We start from the raw sequence: 21038 nt of genomic DNA, 5'->3' as shown, positions 1-21038 counted from the left end.
TCAGTTTACAAGAACTTTAGCTGCAGTCTCTTCCTGTCCTGTGTTCTCTCATTCTCTGTTATAATACAGAATTCCAGAATGTTGAATTGGTGTGGTAGACGCAATACAAATGAGTTGAAATCGGCACAGTAACAACTTAGAGATGCCTTTAAAGGGGCAGTTAACTTCCCTGTTAAAGTCATAGCCTGTGATCTCAGGAAACTATGATTCTAATCTGTCTTTACATTTTCTTTTGGTTGATGTAAATAAATGTTCCCTATCCACTGCTGTGCAGTAAATCAAATATAGAAATGGAACATGCTTGACATTTATATTTTCAGCTTAATATGAACTATCTGATTTAAGCATCGGAAATTCAGGATCTTGGTTATCAACCATTTGTAGCTCATCTACAGATGTTTTATTGTTAGATGTTGTTACTCTCTGAGATGCTAGCGCTTTAAAGGAACTGGGCAGGAGATTTTACCCTGTACCTGTTTTTTCCCATATTCTATCTGAAGTAGCTATAATTCATTTCCTTAGGAACCCATCTTCGAGGCTTGGAAACCACAGCTACTTATGACCCTGAAACCCAGGAGTTCATTCTCAACAGTCCTACTGTGACCTCCATCAAGTGGTGGCCTGGTGGACGTAAGTGAATTTTTTTAACAGTAACTAGATGTTTTGAAGACTTACTATAACATTGTGTTTAGAATGTAGACCTGTGAGAATAGTTTTGAAATATAGAAAAAACTCTTAGGGCTTAAACTATGCTGAGCTTTTCACATTCTCTTGTGTTACCTGTTATAGATATTTATACACTTGTAAAGTGCAGAGGACAGCTGTCAATTTTGCTGCTTTTCATAGATTTTTATCTAAGCATTCCCATGTGTTAGCATAATTTCCATAATCGTCATTTAAAGTAATTTAATAGATAGCTAACAAACACATGAAAAGATCCTCAACATCACTCATTATCAGAGAAATGCAAATCAAAAGCACAATGAGGTACCATTTCACACCCGTCAGAATGGCTGCTATCCAAAAGTCTACAAGCAATAAATGCTGGAGAGGGTGTGGAGAAAAGGGAACCCTATTACACTGTTGGTGGGAATGCAAACTAGTACAGCCACTATGGAGAACAGTGTGGAGATTCCTCAAAAGACTGGAAATAGAACTGCCATATGACCCAGCAATCCCACTGCTGGGCATACACACTGAGGAAACCAAAATTGAAAGAGACACGTGTACCTCAATGTTCATCGCAGCACTGTTTACAGTAGCCAGGACACGGAAGCAGCCTAGATGCCCATCAGCAGACGAATGGATAAGGAAGCTGTGGTATATATACACAATGGAATATTACTCAGCCATTAAAAAGAATACATTCGAATCAGTTCTAATGAGGTGGAAGAAACTGGAGCCTATTATACAGAGTGAAGTAAGCCAGAAAGAAAAACACCAATACAGTATACTAACACATGTATATGAAATTTAGTAAATCGGTAAAGATAACCCTGTATGCGAGACAGCAAAAGAGACACAGATATATAGAACAGTATTCTGGTCTCTATGGGAGAGGGCGAGGGTGGGATGATATGGGAGAATGGCATTGAAGCATGTAAATTACCATATGTGAAACAAATTGCCAGTCCAGGTTCGATGCATGATACAGGGTGCTCAGGGCTGGTGCACCAGGATGAACCGGAGGGATGGGATGGGAAGGGAGGTGGGAGGGGGGTTCTGAAAGGGGAAAACATGTACACCCATGATGGATTCATGTCAATGTATGGCAAAACCAATACAATATTGTAAAGTTAAAAAATAGATAAACTAATTTAATAAAAAAAAATAAAGTAATTTAGTATTCCCAGTTTGGTTAGTGATTTATGTATTGAAAAGTATTTGAGGGACTTCCCTAGTGGTTCAGTGGCTAAGACTATACCCTCCCAATCCAGGGGGCCTGGGTTCAATTCCTGGTCAGGGAAATAGATCCCACATGCTTCAACTAAAGATCATGTATACTGCAACTAAGACTTGGCACAGCCAAATAAATAATCAAACAGAAATAGAAATGAGTATTTTTTAAAAAAGAAAAGTATTTTAGTTTTTAAATTTTTGTTATAAATAGCTTTGATATGAAATTTATTTAATATTGTCTTCTATCCTGAGTTATTGTTTTAGAATATATATATTTCAAATGAAGGATTTTTTTATCCATATTATATATTTTAATATGTGGTATTATATTTTGATAAGGAAAAAAGTAACATACAATAGAAGGGAAATATTTCTGGATGCACTAACCAAAAATCTCTTAAAGCAGCTGTATCCCATAGTACAATGGGGTATTCTGCAGTGGTGGAATATTCTCTATCTTTGCTGTTCAGCGTGGTAGCCATTGGCCACCTGAGCAACTGGAAATGTAACTAGCTGACTAAGGGACTGAATCTTCTATTTTATTTAATTATAATTAATTTAAATGTAAATAGCCACATGTGGCTAGTAGCTACTGTTTTGGAAAGCTCTGCCTTAAGGGAGAAAAAGGAAGTAATTTAATGTTCTATGATTATCCTAAAAATATCTTTATGTAAATGAATGAAAAATAAGTAAAACAAGTAAAACTGTCTTCTTTAAAATGCTATCAAATGAACATCTTGTCTACCTTAAACTTAGATAATGTTATATGTCAATTATATTCCAGTAAAAGTTTGTTTTATATATATGTGTGTGAATTTTTAAAATGAAGGCTTATTTTGCCAAAATTTAATGAATTTTGCTATTGATGAAATCTTAGTCTTATATTTAACATACGCTTTTCTCTCTTTTGTTTCTGTCTTTTGAAAACGTAAGAACATTTGCTCACTTTCCCCTCTCATTCTCTTTTATGTTGTAGTTGGAAAAACTTCAAATCATGCTATCGTACTTGCCCAGCTCATCACTCAGGGGAAATGCTATGGATTACATGCCTTCATTGTACCTATTCGTGAACTTGGGACCCATAAGCCTTTGCCAGGTTAGGATTATCTAATGTTGAGATGGAAAATTAAACCAGTCACTATCTTCTGCAAAAAGTATAATATATAACTAAAGAAGAGGAGGGGAGCCAGGAATTCCAGAACATAAACACCTTGTGACTTTCCTTTCATCTGCGATAGGTATTACCGTAGGAGACATTGGCCCCAAATTTGGCTATGATGAGATGGATAATGGCTACTTGAAGATGGACAACTATCGTATTCCCAGAGAAAACATGCTGATGAAGCATGCCCAGGTACAGTGAGATGGAAAATAGGAGCAGATGTGTCAGACATGGGGGTTTCAGTGGGCATTAATAATCACAGGGTTGGAATGGTCTGTTCGTTTAGAAGGTAATAACAGATTTTTTACTTCTGATGATGCTTTTATTGTGACCGTGAAATCAGATCAGTTGACAGGTGCGAAGAGCATGTCTTGGTTTGCTAAACCAGTGGGGCTCACACTTCAGCATACATTAGAGTCGCCTGGAAGGCTGGCTAAAACCTAGATTACTTAGCCCCCAGAGTTTCTGATTTAGGAGGTCAGGGTGGGGACTGACCATCAGTTGGTGCTGATGCTGCCTTTCTGGGGACCACACTTTGAGAATAAACTGCCACTTGGGTTTAACAGAAGGAAGCATCCATCTCATGTTCTTTTTCCAGGTGAAGCCTGATGGCACGTACGTAAAACCCCTGAGCAACAAGCTGACCTACGGGACCATGGTGTTCATCAGGTCCTTCCTCGTGGGAGAATCCGCTCGATGCCTGTCTAAGGCGTGCACCATTGCCATCCGATACAGCGCCGTGAGGCATCAGTCTGAAATCAAGCCAGGGTAAGGGTAGAATCTGAGATGAGGTCAGTACCAAAGGCCTGGTGTGAAACCCATCCAGATATCAAAATTCCCAAATGTAATGTGGAGAAAGTGCATTTGCTGTAAAATTAGCTAGGATGGCAGTGTACTGGGTCTGCTACTTAGAACCTAAACTTCCTTAAGTGGAAAGATAAGAATAAGCACCTAATTATTACTTTTAACCTTCTAAGAAAAACGATAATATAACTAGAGCTTTATAAGTGAAATGTTCAAAACACTGAAGGTGTGGTGTGAAGGTTCTAATTGCTGCTAACAACTACAAATTGAGTACAGTGAAAGTGACATTAAACTTGATTCCCTGTTGTGTTCATGGGCATAGTTTGTTCTTATTACTGCCTACTAATTGGGCATGACTCTTTGATAAACTTTTTACTCTTAAAGAAGGAATAAAGAAATTGATAAGAGCAGACTTTTTTTGCTTGCTCAGTGGACCTTCTTAGACTTTATTTATTTATTTTTTTAAATAGTTTATCTATCTATTTTTTAACTTTACAATATTGTATTTGTTTTGCCATACATTGACATGAATTCACCATGAGTGTACATGTGTTCCCCTTCCAGAACCCCCCTCCCACCTCCCTTCCCATCCCATCCCTCCGGGTCATCCTGGTGCACCAGCCCTGAGCACCCTGTTTCATGCATCGAACCTAGACTGGCAATTTGTTTCACATATGATAATTTACATGCTTCAGTGCCATTCTCCCATATCATCCCGCCCTCGCCCTCTCCCATAGAGTCCATAATACTGTTCTATTTATGTGTGTCTCTTTTACTGTCTTGCATACAGGGTTATCTTTACCGATATACTAAATACCATATATATGTGTTAGTATACCGTATTGGTGTTTTTCTTTCTGGCTTACTTCACTCTGTATAATAGGCTCCAGTTTCATCCACCTCATTAGAACTGATTCGAATGTGTTCTTTTTTAATGGCTGAGTAATATTCCATTGTGTATATGTACCACAGCTTCCTTATCCATTCGTCTGCTGGTGGGCATCTAGGCTGCTTCCGTGTCCTGGCTATTGTAAACAGTGCTGCGATGAACATTGGGGTACACGTGTCTCTGTCAATTCTGGTTTCCTCAGTGTGTATGCCCAGCAGTGGGATTGCTGGGTCATATGGCAGTTCTATTTCCAGTCTTTTGAGGAATCTCCACACTGTTCTCCATAGTGGCTGTACTAGTTTGCATTCCCACCAACAGTGTAATAGGGTTCCCTTTTCTCCACACCCTCTCCAGCATTTATTACTTGTAGACTTTTGGATAACAGCCATTCTGACAGGCGTGAAATGGTACCTCATTATGCTTTTGATTTGCATTTCTCTGATAATGAGTGATGTTGAGCATCTTCTCATGTGTTTGTTAGCCATCTGTATGTCTTCTTTGGAGAAGTGTCTGTTTAGTTCTTTGGCCCACTTTTTGATTGGATCGTTTATTTTTCTGGAATTGAGCTACAGGAGTTGCTTGTATATTTTTGAGATTAATTGTTTGTCCATTGCTTCGTTTGCTGTTATTTTCTCCCATTCTGAAGGCTGTCTTTTCACCTTGCTTATAGTTTCCTTTGTTGTGCAAAAGCTTTTAATTAGGTCCCATTTGTTTATTTTTGCTTTATTTCCAATATTCTGGGAGGTGGGTCATAGAGGATCCTGCTGTGGTTTATGTCAGAGAGTGTTTTGCCTATGTTTTCCTCTAGGCATTTTATAGTTTCTTGTCTTACGTTTAGATCTTTAATCCATTTTGAGTTTATTTTTGTGTATGGTGTTAGAAAGTGTTCTAGTTTCATTCTTTTACAAGTGGTTGACCAGTTTTCCCAGCACCACTTGTTAAAGAGATTGTCTTTTCTTCATTGTATATTCTTCCCTTCTTTGTCAAAGATAAGGTGTCCATCAGTTCAGTTCAGTCGCTCAGTTGTGTCCGACTCTTTGCAACCCCATGAATCACAGCACGCCAGGCCTCCCTGTCCATCACCAACTCTTGGAGTTAACCCAAACCCATGTCCGTAGAGTTAGTGATGCCATCCAACCATCTCATCCTCTGTCGTCCCCTTCTCCTCTCGCCCCCAATCTTTCCCAGCATCAGGGTCTTTTCCAATGAGTCAACTCTTTGCATGAGGTGGCCAAAGTATTGGAGTTTCAGCTTCAACATCAGTCCTTCCAATGAACACCCAGGACTGATCTCCTTTAGGATGGACTGGTTGGATCTCCTTGCAGTCCAAGGGACTCTCAAGAGTCTTCTCCAACACCACAGTTCAAAAGCATCAATTCTTCAGCACTCAGCTTTCTTCATCGTCCAACTCTCACATCCATACATGACCACTGGAAAAACCATAGCCTTGTCTAGACGGACCTTTGTTGGCAAAGTAATGTCTCTGCTTTTAAATATGCTATCTAGGTTGGTCATAACCTCCCTTCCAAGGAGTAAGCGTCTTTTAATTTCATGGCTGCAATCACCATCAGCAGTGATTTTGGAGCCCCAAAAAATAAAGTCTGACACTGTTTCCACTGTTTCCCCATCTATTTCCCATGAAGTGATGGGACTAGATGCCATGATCTTAGTTTTCTGAACGTTGAGTTTTAAGCCAACTTTTTCACTCTCCTCTTTCACTTTCATCAAGAGGCTCTTTAGTTCTTCTTCACTTTCTGCCATAAGGGGTCCATAGGTGTGTGGATTTATCTCTGGGCTTTCTATTTTGTTCCATTGATTTATGTTTCTGTCCTTGTGCCAGTACCATACTGTCTTGATGACTGTGGCTTTGTAGTAGAGCCTGAAGTCAGGCAGGTTGATTCCTCCAGTTCCATTCTTCTTTCTCAAGATTGCTTTGGCTATTCGAGGTTTTTTGTATTTCCATACAAATTGTGAAATTATTTGTTCTAGTTCTCTGAAAAATACTGTTGGTAGCTTGTTAGGGATTGCATTGAATCTATAGATTGCTTTGGGTGGTATACTCATTTTCACTATATTGATTCTTCCGATCCATGAACACTGTATATTTCTCCATCTGTTTATGTCCTCTTTGATTTCTTTCACCAGTGTTTTATAGTTTTCTATATATAGGTCTTTTGTTTCTTTAGGTAGATATATTCCTAAGTATTTTATTCTTTTCGTTGCGATGGTGAATGGAATTGTTTCCTTAATTTCTCTTTCTGTTTTTTCGTTGTTAGTGTAAGGAATGCAAGGGATTTCTGTGTGTTAATTTTATATCCTGCAACTTTACTATATTCATTGATTAGCTCTAGTAATTTTCTGGTGGCGTCTTTAGGGTTTTCTATGTAGAGGATCATGTCATCTGCAAACAGTGAGAGTGTTACTTCTTCTTTTCCAATCTGGATTCCTTTTATTTCTTTTTCTGCTTTGATTGCTGTGGCCAAAACTTCCAAAACTATGTTGAATAGTAGTGGTGAGAGTGGACACCCTTGTCTTGTTCCTGACTTTAGGGGAGATGCTTTCAGTTTTTCACCATTTAGGATAATGTTTGCTGTGAGTTTGTCATATATAGCTTTTATTATGTTGAGGTATGTTCCTTCTATTCCTGCTTTTTTGGAGGGTTTTTATCATAAATGTATGTGGAATTTTGTCAAAGGCTTTTTCTGTATCTATTGAAATAATCATATGGTTTTTATTTTTCAATTTGTTTATGTGGTGTATTACATTGATTTGTGGATATTGAAGAATCCTTGCATCCCTGGGATAAAGCCCACTTGGTCATGACGTATGATCTTTTTAATATGTTATTGGATTCTGTTTGCTAGGATTTTGTTAAGGATTTTTGCATCTATGTTCATCAGTGATATTGGCCTGTAGTTTTCTTTTTTTGTGGCACCTTTGTCAGGTTTTGGTATTAGAGTGATGGTGGCCTCATAGAATGAGTTTGGAAGTTTACCTTCCTCTACAATTTTCTGGAAGAGTTTGAGTAGGATAGGTGTTAGCTCTTCTCTGAATTTTTGATAGAATTCAGCTGTGAAGCCATCTGGTCCTGGGCTTTTGCTTGCTGGAAGATTTCTGATTACAGTTTCAATTTCCATGCTTGTGATGGGTCTGTTGAGATTTTCTATTTCTTCCTGCTTCAGTTTTGAGAAGTCATACTTTTCTAAGAATTTATCCATTTCTTCTAAGTTGTCCATTTTATTTGCATATAGTTGCTGATAATAGTCTCTTATGATGCTTTGTATTTCTGTGTTGTCTGTTGTGATCTCTCCGTTTTCATTTCTAATTTTGTTGATTTGATTCTTCTCCCTTTGTTTCTTGATGAGTCTGGCTAATGGCTTGTCAATTTTATTTATCTTCTCAAAGAACCAGCTTTTGGCTTTGTTGATTTTTGCTATGGTCTCTTTTGTTTCTTTTGCATTTACTTCTGCCCTAATTTTTAAGATTTCTTTCCTTCTACTAACCCTGGGGTTCTTCATTTCTTCCTTCTCTAGTTGCTTTAGGTGTAGAGTTAGGTTATTTATTTGACTTTTTTCTTGTTTCTTGAGGGGAGCCTGTATTGCTATGAATCTTCCCCTTAGCACTGCTTTTACAGTGTCCCATAGTTTTTGCGTTGTTGTGTTTTCATTTTCATTCGTTTCTATGCATATTTTGATTTCTTTTTTGATTTCTTCTGTGATTTGTTGGTTATTCAGCAGTGTGTTGTTCAGCCTCCATATGTTGGAATTTTTAATAGTTTCTCTCCTATAATTGACATCTAATCTTACTGCATTGTGGTCAGAAAAGATGCTTGGAATGATTTCAGTTTTTTTTAATTTACCAAGACTAGATTTATGGCCCAGTGATCTATTCTGGAGAAGGTTCCGTGTGCGCTTGAGAAAAAAGTGAAATTCATTGTTTTGGGGTGAAATGACCTATAGATATCAATTAGGTCTAACTGGTCTATTGTATCATTTAAAGTTTGTGTTTCCTTGTTAATTTTCTGTTTAGTTGATCTGTCCATAGTGAGTGGGGTATTAAAGTCTCCCAGTATTATTGTGTTATTGTTAGTTTCCCCTTTCATACTTGTTAGCATTTGCCTTACATATTGTGGTACTCCTATGTTGGGTGCATATATATTTATAATTGTTATATCTTCTTCTTGGATTGATCCTTTGATCATTATGTAGTGTCCATCTTTGTCTCTTTTTACAGCCTTTGTTTTAAAGTCTATTTTATCTGATATGAGTATTGCTACTCCTGCTTTCTTTTGGTCTCTATTTGCATGAAATATCTTTTTCCAGCCCATCACTTTCAGTCTGTATGTGTCCTTTGTTTTAAGGTGAGTCTCTTGTGGACAACATATGTAGGGGTCTTATTTTTGTATCCATTCAGCCAGTCTTTGTCTTTTGGTTGGGGCATTCAACCCATTTACATTTAAGGTAATTATTGATAAGTATGATCCCGTTGCCATTTACTTTATTGTTTTGGGTTCGAGATTATACACCCTTTCTGTGTTTCCTGTCTAGAGAAGATCCTTTAGCATTTGTTGGAGAGCTGGTTTGGTGGTGCTGAATTCTCTGAGCTTTTGCTTGTCTGTAAAGCTTTTGATTTCTCCTTTGTATTTGAATGAGATTCTTGCAGGATACAGTAATCTGGGCTGTAGATTCTTTTCTTTTATCATTTTAAGTATGTCCTGCCATTCCCTTCTGGCCTGAAGAGTTTCTATTGAAAGATCAGTTGTTATCCTTATGGGAATCCCCTTGTGTGTTATTTGTTGTTTTTCCCTTGCTGCTTTTAATATTTGTTCTTTGTGTTTGATCTTTGTTAATTTGATTATTGTGTGTCTTGGGGTGTTTCACCTTGGGTTTATCCTGTTTTGGACTCCTGGGTTTCTTGGACTTGGGTGATTATTTCCTTCCCCACTTTAGGGAAGTTTTCAACTATTATCTCCTCGAGTATTTTCTCATGGTCTTTCTTTTTGTCTTATTCTTCTGGGACTCCTATGATTCGTATGTTGGTGTGTTTAACGTTGTCCCAGAGGTTTCTGAGGTTGTCCTCATTTCTTTTAATTCTTTTTTCTTTTTTCCTCTCTGTTTCATTTATTTCTATCATTCTATTTTCTACCTCACTTATCCTATCTTCTGCCTCCGTTATTCTACTGTTGGTTCCCTCCAGAGTGTTTTTGATCTCATTTATTGTATTATTCATTATATATTGATTCTTTTTTATTTCTTCTAAGTCCTTGTTAAACCTTTCTTGCATCTTCTCCATCCTTGTCTCTAGGTTATTTATCTGTAACTCCAATTTGTTTTCCAGATTTTGGATCATTTTCACTATCATTATTTGGAATTCTTTATCAGGTAGATTTCCTGTCTCTTCCTCTTTTGTTTGATTTGGAGGGCATTTATCCTGTTCCTTTACCTGCTGGGTATTTCTCTGCCTTTTCATCTTGTTTATATTGCTGTGTTTGGGGTGGCCTTTCTGTTTTCTGGTAGTTTGAAGTTCCTCTTTATTGTGGAGGTTCCTCACTGTGGGTGGGGTTGGACAGGTGGCTTGTCAAGGTTTCCTGGTTGGGGAAGCTTGTGTCGGTGTTCTGGTGGGTGGAGCTGGATTTCTTCTCTCTGGAGTGCAATGAAGTGTCCAGTAATGAGTTTTGAGATGTCAGTGGGTTTGGTGTGACTTTGGGCAGCCTGCATGTTGAAGCTCAGCGCTATGTTCCTGTGTTGCTGGAGAATTTGCGTGGTATATCTTACTCTGGAACTTGTTGACCCTTGGGTGGTGCTTGGTTTCAGTGTAGGTATGGAGGCGTTTGATGAGCTCCTATCGTTTAATGCTTCCTGGATTCAGGAGTTCTCTGGTGTTCTCAAGATTTGGACTTAAGTCTCCTGTCTCTGGTTTTCAGTCTTATTCTTACAGTAGCCTCAAGACTTCTCCATCTGTACAGCACCGATGATAAAACATCTAGGTTAATGATGCAAAGTTTCTCCACAGTGAGGGACACCTGGAGAGGTTCACAGAGTTACATGGTGAAGAGAAGAGGGAGGAGGGAGATAGAGGTGACCAGGAGGAGAAGAGGGGAATCAAAAGGGGAGAGAGCAAGCTAGCCAATAATCACTTCCCTATGTGCTCTCCAGCGTCTGGATCTCTCAGAGATGTTCACGGAGTTACACAGGGAAGAGAAGAGGGAGGAAGGAGACAGAGGTGGCCAGGAGGAGAAAAGGGGGAATCAAAAGAAGAGAGACAGATCCACCTAGTAATCAGTTCTCTAAGTGTTCTCCACAGCCCGGAACACACAGAGATTCACAGAGTTGGGTAGAGAAGGGGGGGGGTGCAGATGGAGGCGACCTGGTGGAGAAAAAGGAGAGTTAAAAGGGGGAGAGAGCAATCAAGCCAGTTATCTCGCTCCCAAGTAAAAATGGGTACTGAAGATTGGGTTCTTGAAGATACAAAGTTGATAACAAATACTCAAAAGCAAAGATTAAAAATCTAGAGTTAGAGGTTAGGTTCTCAAAAATACAATATTAAAAAAAGAGAAGAAAAAAAACCCCACCAGAGTCACAAAAATTATAAAAAAAATAAATATGTATATATATGAAGTTTGCTTTAAAAATAAGGTCTTAAAAAATATATATAAATAAAAATGGGACTTTTTTTTTGCAAGATAATAGTAGGTTATAAAGATGAAAATTGAAGGAGTAATAGGGGACTTAAAAATAAAAAATAAAAGTAAAATAAAATTTAAAAAAGTAATAAAAGAAGTTTTAAAAATTTATAAAATGATAATAGTAAAAACATATCTAGGACTTTCTCTGGAGCTGTTACGGAAGGTGTAGGGTCAGTTCATTTTCAGATAGTTCCTTGGTCCTGCTTGTACTTCTCAAGGTCTCTAGACCCCTTCCTGTGTAGTCAGTGCTAACTACAGGGTTTTAATCTGTTGCACCTGTCACTTCCAAAGCAGTTCCCTCTGTTTCTTTTAGCTTCTTCTGTTTGCTGGTCTCTTCAGTGTCTAATGTCCTCCCTGACACAAGGCGGGCGGTGGTGGTCACTTTTTTTTAGTCTCACTTGTTCATTTGTGCTGTGGGGAGGGAGGAACACTGCAAACAAATCTTGCTGGCGTGTGCTCACAATGTTTCAGCCACGCTGGGTTTGCCCCGCTCATGGTGTGTGTGCTTTCCCAGTCTACACTGCTCAGGCTCTAGGTTGCACTGCCGGGAACTGTCTGAAGCGGGCCCCTGGGCTTGCCTGTACTTCCCAGGTCTAAGCCACTCAGTTTCTGGTTCCTGGATACTTCACAAAGGTGCAGACTTGGTTGAGCCTGGGTTTTGTGCCCTTCCTAGGTCCGAGCAGCTCCGGTGACCAGGTTTTTGGCTAGCGCGATCAGGGGCTGCGCCTTTTTCCTTTCCCCTGTCCCAGCCGCTCGGTTTTCTGGCTGTACAACGGGCGCAGCTTCCCAGGTGTGTCGTGCATCTCCCCTGGAGAACTGATCTCTATCTGCAACCCTCTTGGCGGGTGTCAACCCTCCAGAGTCCCAAGAAGTTCTGGTTAGCAACGAGGTCTGCTTGCAGTTTGGCATAGGATGCCTCTCTGGGGCCACAATTCCGCCCTTCCGGCTCTGGCTGTCTCCCGCGGGAGATGGGCTGGTCTGCAGCCGGCTTGCTCTGCTCAGTCCTTTGTTCTGTGAGCAGGCCTGGCAGTGTCTTAGGTTAAGGCTTTTCGTGGGAAAGCTATCCCATGGTCTAGGTTGCTGTCTCAATCTAGTTCCCTCAGATTGCCCCCTGGGCATTCAGGCCCAGTCCTTATCCAAAGCAATGCAGCCCGCCCCTCCCTGCCCAGCCCCCGCTTGCTAGTTGGGGATGCGTGCGTCTGGGCTGCACGCCCTCTGGGAGTTGCTGTTAGGTACATAAACCGTGGGTTTTAATTATTTATTTATTTTTCCTCCCGGTTACTTTGCCCTCTGCGATTCCAAGGCTCACCACAGACCCACTGGAGAGAATGTTTCCTGGTGTTTGGAAACTTCTTTTTTAAGACTCCCTTCCCAGGATGGATCTCCATCCCTACCTCTTTTGTCTCTCTTTTTATCTTTTATATTTTGTCCTACCTCCTTTCGAAGACTATGGGCTGCCTTTCTGTGTGTCTAATGTCCTCTGCCAGCATTCAGAAGTTGTTTTGTGGAATTTGCTCAGCGTCTACATGTTCTTTCCGTGAATTTGTGAGAGAGAAAGTTGTCTCCCCGTCCTATTCCTCTGCCATCTTTCTTCTTAGACTTTAAATATTAAATTTAGTACACTGTGTCTTCTCATATTAGTGGTCAGAATGTAGTTTATTCTACCAGCTACACCCTTTAACATTGCCTTCCTCCTGTGACGTTAACGAAGTTTAGTTCTGTATGTTGCCATGAGATACTGTTTTCATAGTCAAACTGGAAAGACTGGAAAGATTGAGAAAAATAGTAATGTCAACTAGAAAATCCTGTTCACATGTTCAACAAGGTGGTCCAGAATGTGGTCTTCTGTAACCAGATAGCCTAGATTTAAATCAAGAATCTGCCACTTACTAGCTCTGTGACCCCAGGTAGGTTCTTAACCTCTCATTTTCCCCATCTGTAAAATAGAGCTAATAAAAATCACCTCACAGGATCTTTGTGAGGATTAGATAAATTAATCTATCAAAGTGCTTAGTCCAGAATCTGGCACATAGTGAGCTCTATATAGGCATTTATTTGTTTGTTTGTTTTTCCTTTTTTCATATACTTTAGTGAACCGGAACCACAGATTTTGGATTATCAAACCCAGCAATATAAACTTTTTCCCCTCCTGGCCACTGCCTATGCCTTCCAGTTTGTAGGCGCATACATGAAAGAGACCTATCTTCGGATTAATGAAGACATCGGCCACGGGGATCTGAGTGAGCTGCCTGAGGTCTGTGTCTGGTCTCTGTCCCTTGTGGGAACCCTTTTCGTTCATACTTCCCTGGGCGATCGTGTGCAGAGAAAATTAAACATTGGGATACCTTGAAAAGGATCCATATTTTTATGGATTTATCCATGTTTTTAAGTTTCAGAATTACTGTACTATGTTGGTCCTTTATTGAGCAAAAGAACCTAAGTGGTGCCTTTTTTTGCCACATAGAACAGTTCAGAAGGGAATGTGGTAATGTTCCTAGTTTAGGCTAATTAGTTGAGGGTGTTTTTCAGTTTACATACATGGCAAGTGATTTTGTTTGGTTTTTGTTTGTTGGGTTTTTTTGGCCACACCAGGCGGCTTGCGGGATCTTAGTTTCCTAATCAGGGATCAAACTGGGCCCCTGGCAATGACAGCACAGAGCCCTAAGCACTGGATGCCAGGCAAGTCCCTGATTCTGCAAGTGACAGTTTCTGTTAAGTGAGGTTCAGTGTGTCTACTTGGAACACAGGCTGTCAGCACCACAGACGTCCTGATGGCCTGTGCTTCCCCCTTCAGCTTCACGCACTCACTGCTGGGCTGAAGGCTTTCACGTCCTGGACAGCGAACACAGCTATTGAAGCCTGTCGGATGGCTTGTGGCGGACATGGCTATTCTCACTGCAGTGGACTTCCAAATATTTATGTCAATTTTACCCCAACCTGCACCTTCGAGGGGGAAAACACTGTCATGATGCTGCAGACGGCCAGGTAAGAATCTAATTCATGATTTCTATCCTGTGTTCTCAGGAGTGTCCGAGTCCTTTCCACTGATACTTGTTCCCGTGTTTCCTCTTCGCATTATGTTTGCTCCTGAAAGATGTCATTTTGCCTTCCATCCTGACCCAGGATGTTTATCTTGTGCTCAGACTAGTATGAAACCCCTGTCACACAGTTTAAAGTCATTACAGGAATTCATTTTATTTCTGTTTCACGAGAAGCATAGTTACTAACAGCATGTGTCCTGGTGACTTCTAGGTTCCTGATGAAAAGTTACGACCAGGTGCACTCAGGCAAGTTGGTGTGTGGCATGGTGTCCTACTTGAATGACCTGCCCAGCCAGCGCATCCAGCCACAGCAGGTGGCCGTCTGGCCAACCGTGGTGGATATCAACAGCCCCGACAGCCTGACAGAGGCATACAAGCTTCGAGCGGCCAGGTGGGTGCACCCACCAGAGCTGGCACTGGCAGCTGCAGGGGCCTCAGGCCCAGGGCCTAGGTGGGAGGCACGAGTGTTCGCTGTCACCTTCTTGGGCTCCGGTTTTCCAGGTTTGTTTGTTTTTTTTTTTTAAACAGATTAGTAGAAATTGCTGCTAAAAACCTTCAGACTGAAGTGATTCACAGAAAAAGCAAGGAGGTAGCATGGAACCTAACATCCATTGACCTTGTTCGAGCAAGTGAGGTCAGTGATGATTCTCCTCTCTCCCCCTCCCCCCTCCATCCTTCACCACCCCCCTCATTTTCTTAGTACAGAAACCTTATCACTGTTGAATCTTTTTCAGAGATTCTTACATTCTGATGCTTTCTTTATATCTAGGCACATTGCCACTATGTGGCAGTTAAGCTCTTTGCGGAAAAAGTCCTCCAGATTCAAGAGAAGTCCATCCAAGATGTCCTAAGGCGTTTGTGTCTCTTGTATTCTTTGTATGGAATCAGTCAGAATGCAGGGGATTTTCTTCAGGTCAGGATTTTCTAAGTTTAAGTCCCTTTATTTATTTACTTCTTAATTTTTTATAGAAAATAATTTTGGTTTACTTCGTAGTTGTGCATATGTGTGTGTCTATATATTCATAAATATCTGTCTGTATACGTACCTTATAACATCTGTGCTTGCTTGCTCATTTCTTCCCTGTAGGGGAGCATCATGACAGAGTCTCAGATCACCCAGGTGAACGAGCGCATAAAGGAGCTGCTGACTGCGATTCGCCCTGACGCGGTTGCTCTGGTGGATGCATTTGATTTTCAGGATGTGACACTGGGCTCTGTGCTTGGCCGCTATGATGGGAATGTGTACGAAAACTTGTTTGAATGGGCCAAGAAATCCCCACTGAACAAAACAGAGGTAAAAAAGAAAACAGTGTCTTTCACCTTTTGAAGTTATTTATTTAAATATTAAGGCAGGAAAGCCCTCGGAGAATGACCACCTGTGGAAGCTTTGAGAGCTCTCATGACCACTTCAGACAGTCCCTTTATTTGAGTGACAGGTTCTGAAGGGAACAAGATCTTTCCTATAGTATGTGGGTTTTTAGTTTCCTTAACTAACAACAGTTGAAAAATTTCAAACATATACACAAACACTGCAGTGCATCTCCCTGTACCCTTGATCGTGTTTAAACAACTGTCTGCTCATGACCAGTTGCATTTCATCTGAACCTCCCAACTGAGAATTATTTTGAAGCAAATCCAAGGTATCAGGTAATTTTATTCATAAATATTTCAATATGTATCTCTGAAAGATAAGGATTCTTTTCTTAAAAAAGCATAACCACAATACCATTCTCACACCTAAACAAATTAATAATAATTCTTTAATATCATGAACTAGCCAGTCAGTGTCCAGATTTTTCCCAGTTAGCTCAATTCTTCCACCACCCACCTTTGATTTTTGTGAATCAGGATCCAAATAAGGTTCAGATAATTTTTTGATTAAAAGTACATTATTTTGGGACTTCCCTGGTGGGCCAGTTGTTAAGAATCCACCTTCCAATGCAGGAAACGTGGGTTTGACCCCTGGCTGGGATCCCACATGCCATGGGACAACTAGAGAGCCCTCATGCCACAACTCGAGAAGCCCCTGCACCACAACAAAGAGCCTCTGAGTCACAATAAAGAGCCAGTGCAGCAAAAAAAAAACAACGCTATTTTAAATTGCAAGCTCCTTATCAGTAATGTTTTCTCTCTCCCTTTCCTGCAGGTCCATGAATCTTACAAGCACCTAAAGTCAGTGCAGTCCAAGCTCTGACGTGGCTTGATGATAAGTGCAGTCTGCCCCTGAAAGTAGCTGTTCTCCTTACACCTGTCACACAAATCTGCGTGGAATCTTGATCAAATTCAGAAAAGCTGTATAGCAAGTGATAAATTGACCCTTTTCTCTTTTTATAAATGAAAAAAGAAAATGAACAGATTTTTCAAATTAAAGGAAAAAAACAGATATGTTTTACAAGTGCAATTAACACTGAAAGAGACCTATTAAGCATTCAGAAAAAGCTTTAAGAAATGCAGTGCGACTTCCATCTGTATTGCTGCTGATCCCAGGAGGCCAGGACTTTTGATAATTAGTAAAATTTAACTACTAAGTAGTTAATTATTTTCACATCTTAATTGCTAATCACTGGATATACAAGTGTTTTTAAGCAAAGGTGTTTTTTTTAAGCAGGGTAGAACCCTTCCAAGCTTTCTTGCTCATTGTCCTACCACAGCTGCCAGGAGCCCCGGCTAGAAAGCAGGAGTGAAGAAGAAAGACTGGAGAAAAGAAACTAATCAGGAAGCTTGTGAGTTCGTGCCTGACACACTGATACCTTTCCTGCCTGCTTGCCCTCCTTTATTGATGTATTGCTCAGTGTTCACAGTAGCATCTTTCCAACCCAGAGATTTCTTGAGCGCAGGGTCCCTGCCCTGTGTAATTCAGAACTAAGCTTCCATTGGAGGCTTCCCTAAATTATCCCTCTAGTAGCACTACAGCTCCCTTTGCCTCAGCTTCTCGGGAAGGGGGAGGCATTCAAGTCATCTCTACATATAACTCTTGGCGACTGATGAGCTCTCCAAATTGAGTGGTTTTGATCTCCCTCTCCTGAGAAAGATGCTAAAGAAAGGAGAAAAAGAGTCACAGTTCCTTCTTAGAAGAATAAGGGCGTGGGGAGCTATCAGTTATGGTTACTGTACCTTTGGTAACCATGGTAACTACATTTTCTAGAACAATCCAGATTTCCTATATTATGGCACTCTGGCAGAAGCCATTAAAATGCTTGGAGGTTACCGTGTCTGGCCTTAGAAAAATAAAAGCATCACTCATCACCTCGTACCCAGGAAAGTCCTTTGACAAACCATGTGTTCTGATTTTTGAATCATAAAATATAATCATTGAAACAGTGGCTAAAGGATAAATGGAAGCTCCATAGAATGTTTCTTATGATATATCTGGTTTTATTTTCAGTATGTTTCTAGGAGCTTTATCTGACTTGCTAAATTGTCCTTTCAGCTGAAGTCTAATTTATACAATCATTCTATGTTTAAAAGCTAAACATGTATCTCATGATGAATTTTTTTCTTCAAATCAATGTAAAACAAATCACTTAATTTTGTTGTTGTTAACTGTATTTGTAACCTCTGTCTCATGAAGCCAGTTCTAGAGTCAGTCTAGAGAATGTAGTATGTAATTCAGGGAAATGTAATTACCTTCTTGAGACCTTACATGAAATCTATCCCAGTGACACTAGTAATAGGAGACTTTAAGGTCCAGCAGAAGAAATACTGCCTGTTGACACAAGCCTTAATCTTTCCACCAGGAGAACTAATTCATAATTGTGTTAAGATTGAAGTAAAAAAGCACTCTGTAAATCTCGTATGGGTATCTCTTGGGACTAGATCAGATTCTGGGAAATAACAGTAAACTCAGATTGCTTAATGTTAACCTGTTAAATATAGAATTATTTCCAGTTAGTGGTTAAAAATCTTATTCACAGAGGGCTAACCCATGGCCAGGACATGAGGGTTTTTGAAATGACACCCACACAATCCAGCTGCACAGGTCTGGGATCTAAGCAGTTTGAAACATGGTGGTGGACTCTGCCAGAGCCACCTTCAGTTCAGCACCTTGAATTTTATTTAAAAGCTAGATCTGATATTGACAGTATTTTTATTAACATTGGAATGTTTTGAACTTTAGTCACTGTAATTGAAGAATAAAGGTACCATAAGACCTCAAGAATTTGTCACTATCAAGATGGAAAGAATGTGCCACATAAAATTAAACATAAGTTTAAATTATGAAGAATTTTAAGATGTAGATTTAGGTAACACCAAACAAAAGAAGGAAGGAAGGAGTGAGACCTGCCAGAGCAGATAGCCCTGAACCTGCCATGATGCTGTCTTTGTAGAGTATCTGAGTGCTCTGTCCATGCAGGAATATGGGATTGTTGGTTTCTCATAAGGAAGCGCAGACCCAGCTTGCTGTCCCTTAGAAGCCAAACTTTGCCACAGATAAGGTTGGTTCTGTTGGGTTCTTTTGTGAGCCATTTTCATAAAGCGTACAGATAAATTTCACCCTAATCTCCAAAATGATGATAAATCTGAGCAGAATTAATGTTCCTATTAGATGATACTGACATAACCCTTTGAAGATTCATGAGGTTTTTGCTGTTTGTAATGGATGAAGTTTGCTACATCCTGAAGTATTTGGATTTCTACTTCATATTGCTCAATAGACACTGAGGTATACTTCAGTGTTTGGACATAAGTTACCTCAAAACACAGTTGGCCCCAAAGCCTTTGTGGGCCTTCATGTTCTTGTCTTCAGAACATCTTACCACTAAGTAGCAGCTTATCTTCAGAACATTCACTTAATTGCAACATTAACCATGTTCACATACTTTCTAAGAACTCACTGGTTGTAATTTCAGATAACATACACCTGGAGGCCTTTAACTGTTAGTAACATTAACATATTAGAACTTAATTCTTGGATTTTCTTCAGTGTAAGGCTTTGGTTGGGGAAATACATTGATTCATGATCCTTGAGTTCTGTGGGGAACAAAAATTCCTCTGATGACTGTGGTCAGAGTCCTAACCCTTTCTGAGTTCTTTCTATCCATCTCCGTAAAAAGAAAACTAGATGCAGATGGCCCGTAACACCCACTAACCATTTTGTGTATTGTGCAAGGTATGCCTGGGGTTATAGATTGTCCTCAAGCAGTAGCTGCTGCACCAACTGGAGAGGAGCCTTGCCAGGAAACTGATGATTCTGCTTGAGGCCAAGAGTCTTCTTTTGAGTCTCCTGACTCATAAAGGTTTTCATGGAAAAATGCAGAGATCATCTCAGCTAATTGAATATTTATTATTCTATTTCTGGAGGATTAGACCAAGTCACCGTAAATTAATAAAATGTCTTTTCGTTTTAAAATACTGGTGGAGTTTTGCTTATAGCTCTCCAAACTCAAATTTTCATTATTCCTGTGGTCCATGATAGTAAACATAGAAACATATAAGGAAATTTTAGAGTTATCAGATGTTAACCTTTACAGATGTGCAAATTCCTAGGTTTCAGGGAATTTTTGATTTTTATTTTGTCTTACATATAAGTGAGCCACTGATTATCTCTAGGAAAATCATGGAACATTGTGAGGGATATTAAGAACTCTGAAGCAAAACAGTTTTCCCACATTACTGTCAACTATTTCACAGATTAGGTAACAACGTGATTGTCCATCCTCTGCATAATATTCCAACTGGTGACTGCTTGTTTGTAAACATTTCCAATTGCTATGAATTCAAGGAAATTACTTTGGCACATATAATTTGCTACCTACTTACCGCTTAAACTGTCGTGGTTTGAGTTTGGTTCCTACCTGATGAAGTGTATTTAGCATGTATTGTTCCGCATGTCTGGCAGGACATGTCAGTGAGGGTGGGAGTACCGGAGGAGGTGCACGGGTCCAAAGACTGAGTCATGGTTGGACAGTGGTGACCTACCGACCTTCAAATAAGCCAAACCACTAACCCCATCTTCCTTTGTAAAATTGAAAAACCCTTAATAAACTCTGTAATCAACACAAAGTGTTACTGTCATTATTAGGTGGTGGTGTTGGGTTTCATCCTGGCTTCACAGCTTTGGTTTTCATAATTGAAGGTCACAGCCACTTTCCTAGTCTTTGGGGTGTGGAATAAATACGTCCTTATGGTTTCACTGCCCGTCAGTTTTCCACACTTGACACATTTCTCACGCCCTCCACCTTTCCACCAGTCAGCCCTCAAAAGAATGCTGAAAGAACTTTTTTTTTTTTTTTTTTTTTGGCTGCACCGTGGAGCATGTTGGATCTTACTTCCTAGACCAGGGATCGAACCCGTGCTCCCTGCAGTGGACGTGCGGAGTTTTAATACTGGGCCACCAGGGAATGTTTGGTTTAGAGCCTAGGTGGGCTTTCCTTGTGGCTCAGCTGGTAAAGAATCCGCCCGCAATACGGGAGCCCTGGGTTCCATCCCTGGTTTGGGAAGATCCCCCGGAGAAGGGAAAGGCTACCCACTCCAGTATTCTGGCCTGGAGAATTCCACGGACTGCATAGTCCATGGGGTCGCAAAGAGTCGGACACAACTGAGCGACTTTCACTTCAC

The 21038-nt window shown here is 40.1% G+C and overlaps 1 protein-coding gene and 1 long non-coding RNA gene across 6 annotated transcripts in view; both read left to right on the top strand.

Annotated features, from left to right (window-relative positions):
• The window catches only part of ACOX1 (acyl-CoA oxidase 1), a 33176-nt gene extending 12693 nt beyond the window's left edge, over positions 1 to 20483 (top strand). For 3 of the 5 annotated variants that reach the window (XM_081575392.1, XM_081575393.1, XM_081575397.1), the window contains 11 exons: positions 523 to 630; positions 2876 to 2995; positions 3138 to 3253; positions 3660 to 3829; positions 13531 to 13693; positions 14234 to 14424; positions 14692 to 14871; positions 15009 to 15114; positions 15250 to 15393; positions 15568 to 15774; positions 16627 to 20483. In XM_081575392.1, coding sequence (XP_081431518.1) covers positions 523 to 630; positions 2876 to 2995; positions 3138 to 3253; positions 3660 to 3829; positions 13531 to 13693; positions 14234 to 14424; positions 14692 to 14871; positions 15009 to 15114; positions 15250 to 15393; positions 15568 to 15774; positions 16627 to 16674 — 1553 coding nt within the window. In that variant the 3' untranslated portion in view covers positions 16675 to 20483. The remainder of the gene's footprint in view (positions 1 to 522; positions 631 to 2875; positions 2996 to 3137; positions 3254 to 3659; positions 3830 to 13530; positions 13694 to 14233; positions 14425 to 14691; positions 14872 to 15008; positions 15115 to 15249; positions 15394 to 15567; positions 15775 to 16626) is intronic. The other 2 variants (XM_081575395.1, XM_081575396.1) reach the window with 1 other exon arrangement.
• Positions 10343 to 11355, top strand: LOC145540614 (uncharacterized). The gene is made up of 2 exons (XR_014078426.1): positions 10343 to 10831; positions 11116 to 11355. It is a non-coding gene; the product is annotated as an uncharacterized LOC145540614 (long non-coding RNA).
• Positions 20484 to 21038: the final 555 nt, after the last annotated feature.

This window comes from Giraffa tippelskirchi, chromosome 3 (assembly GCF_054371585.1).
Source record: "Giraffa tippelskirchi isolate mGirTip1 chromosome 3, T2T-mGirTip1v1.2.pri, whole genome shotgun sequence".
Taxonomy (NCBI): domain Eukaryota; kingdom Metazoa; phylum Chordata; class Mammalia; order Artiodactyla; family Giraffidae; genus Giraffa; species Giraffa tippelskirchi.
The sequence above is the reverse complement of the archived record's forward strand: the minus strand, read 5'-3'. Positions and strand labels throughout refer to the sequence as shown.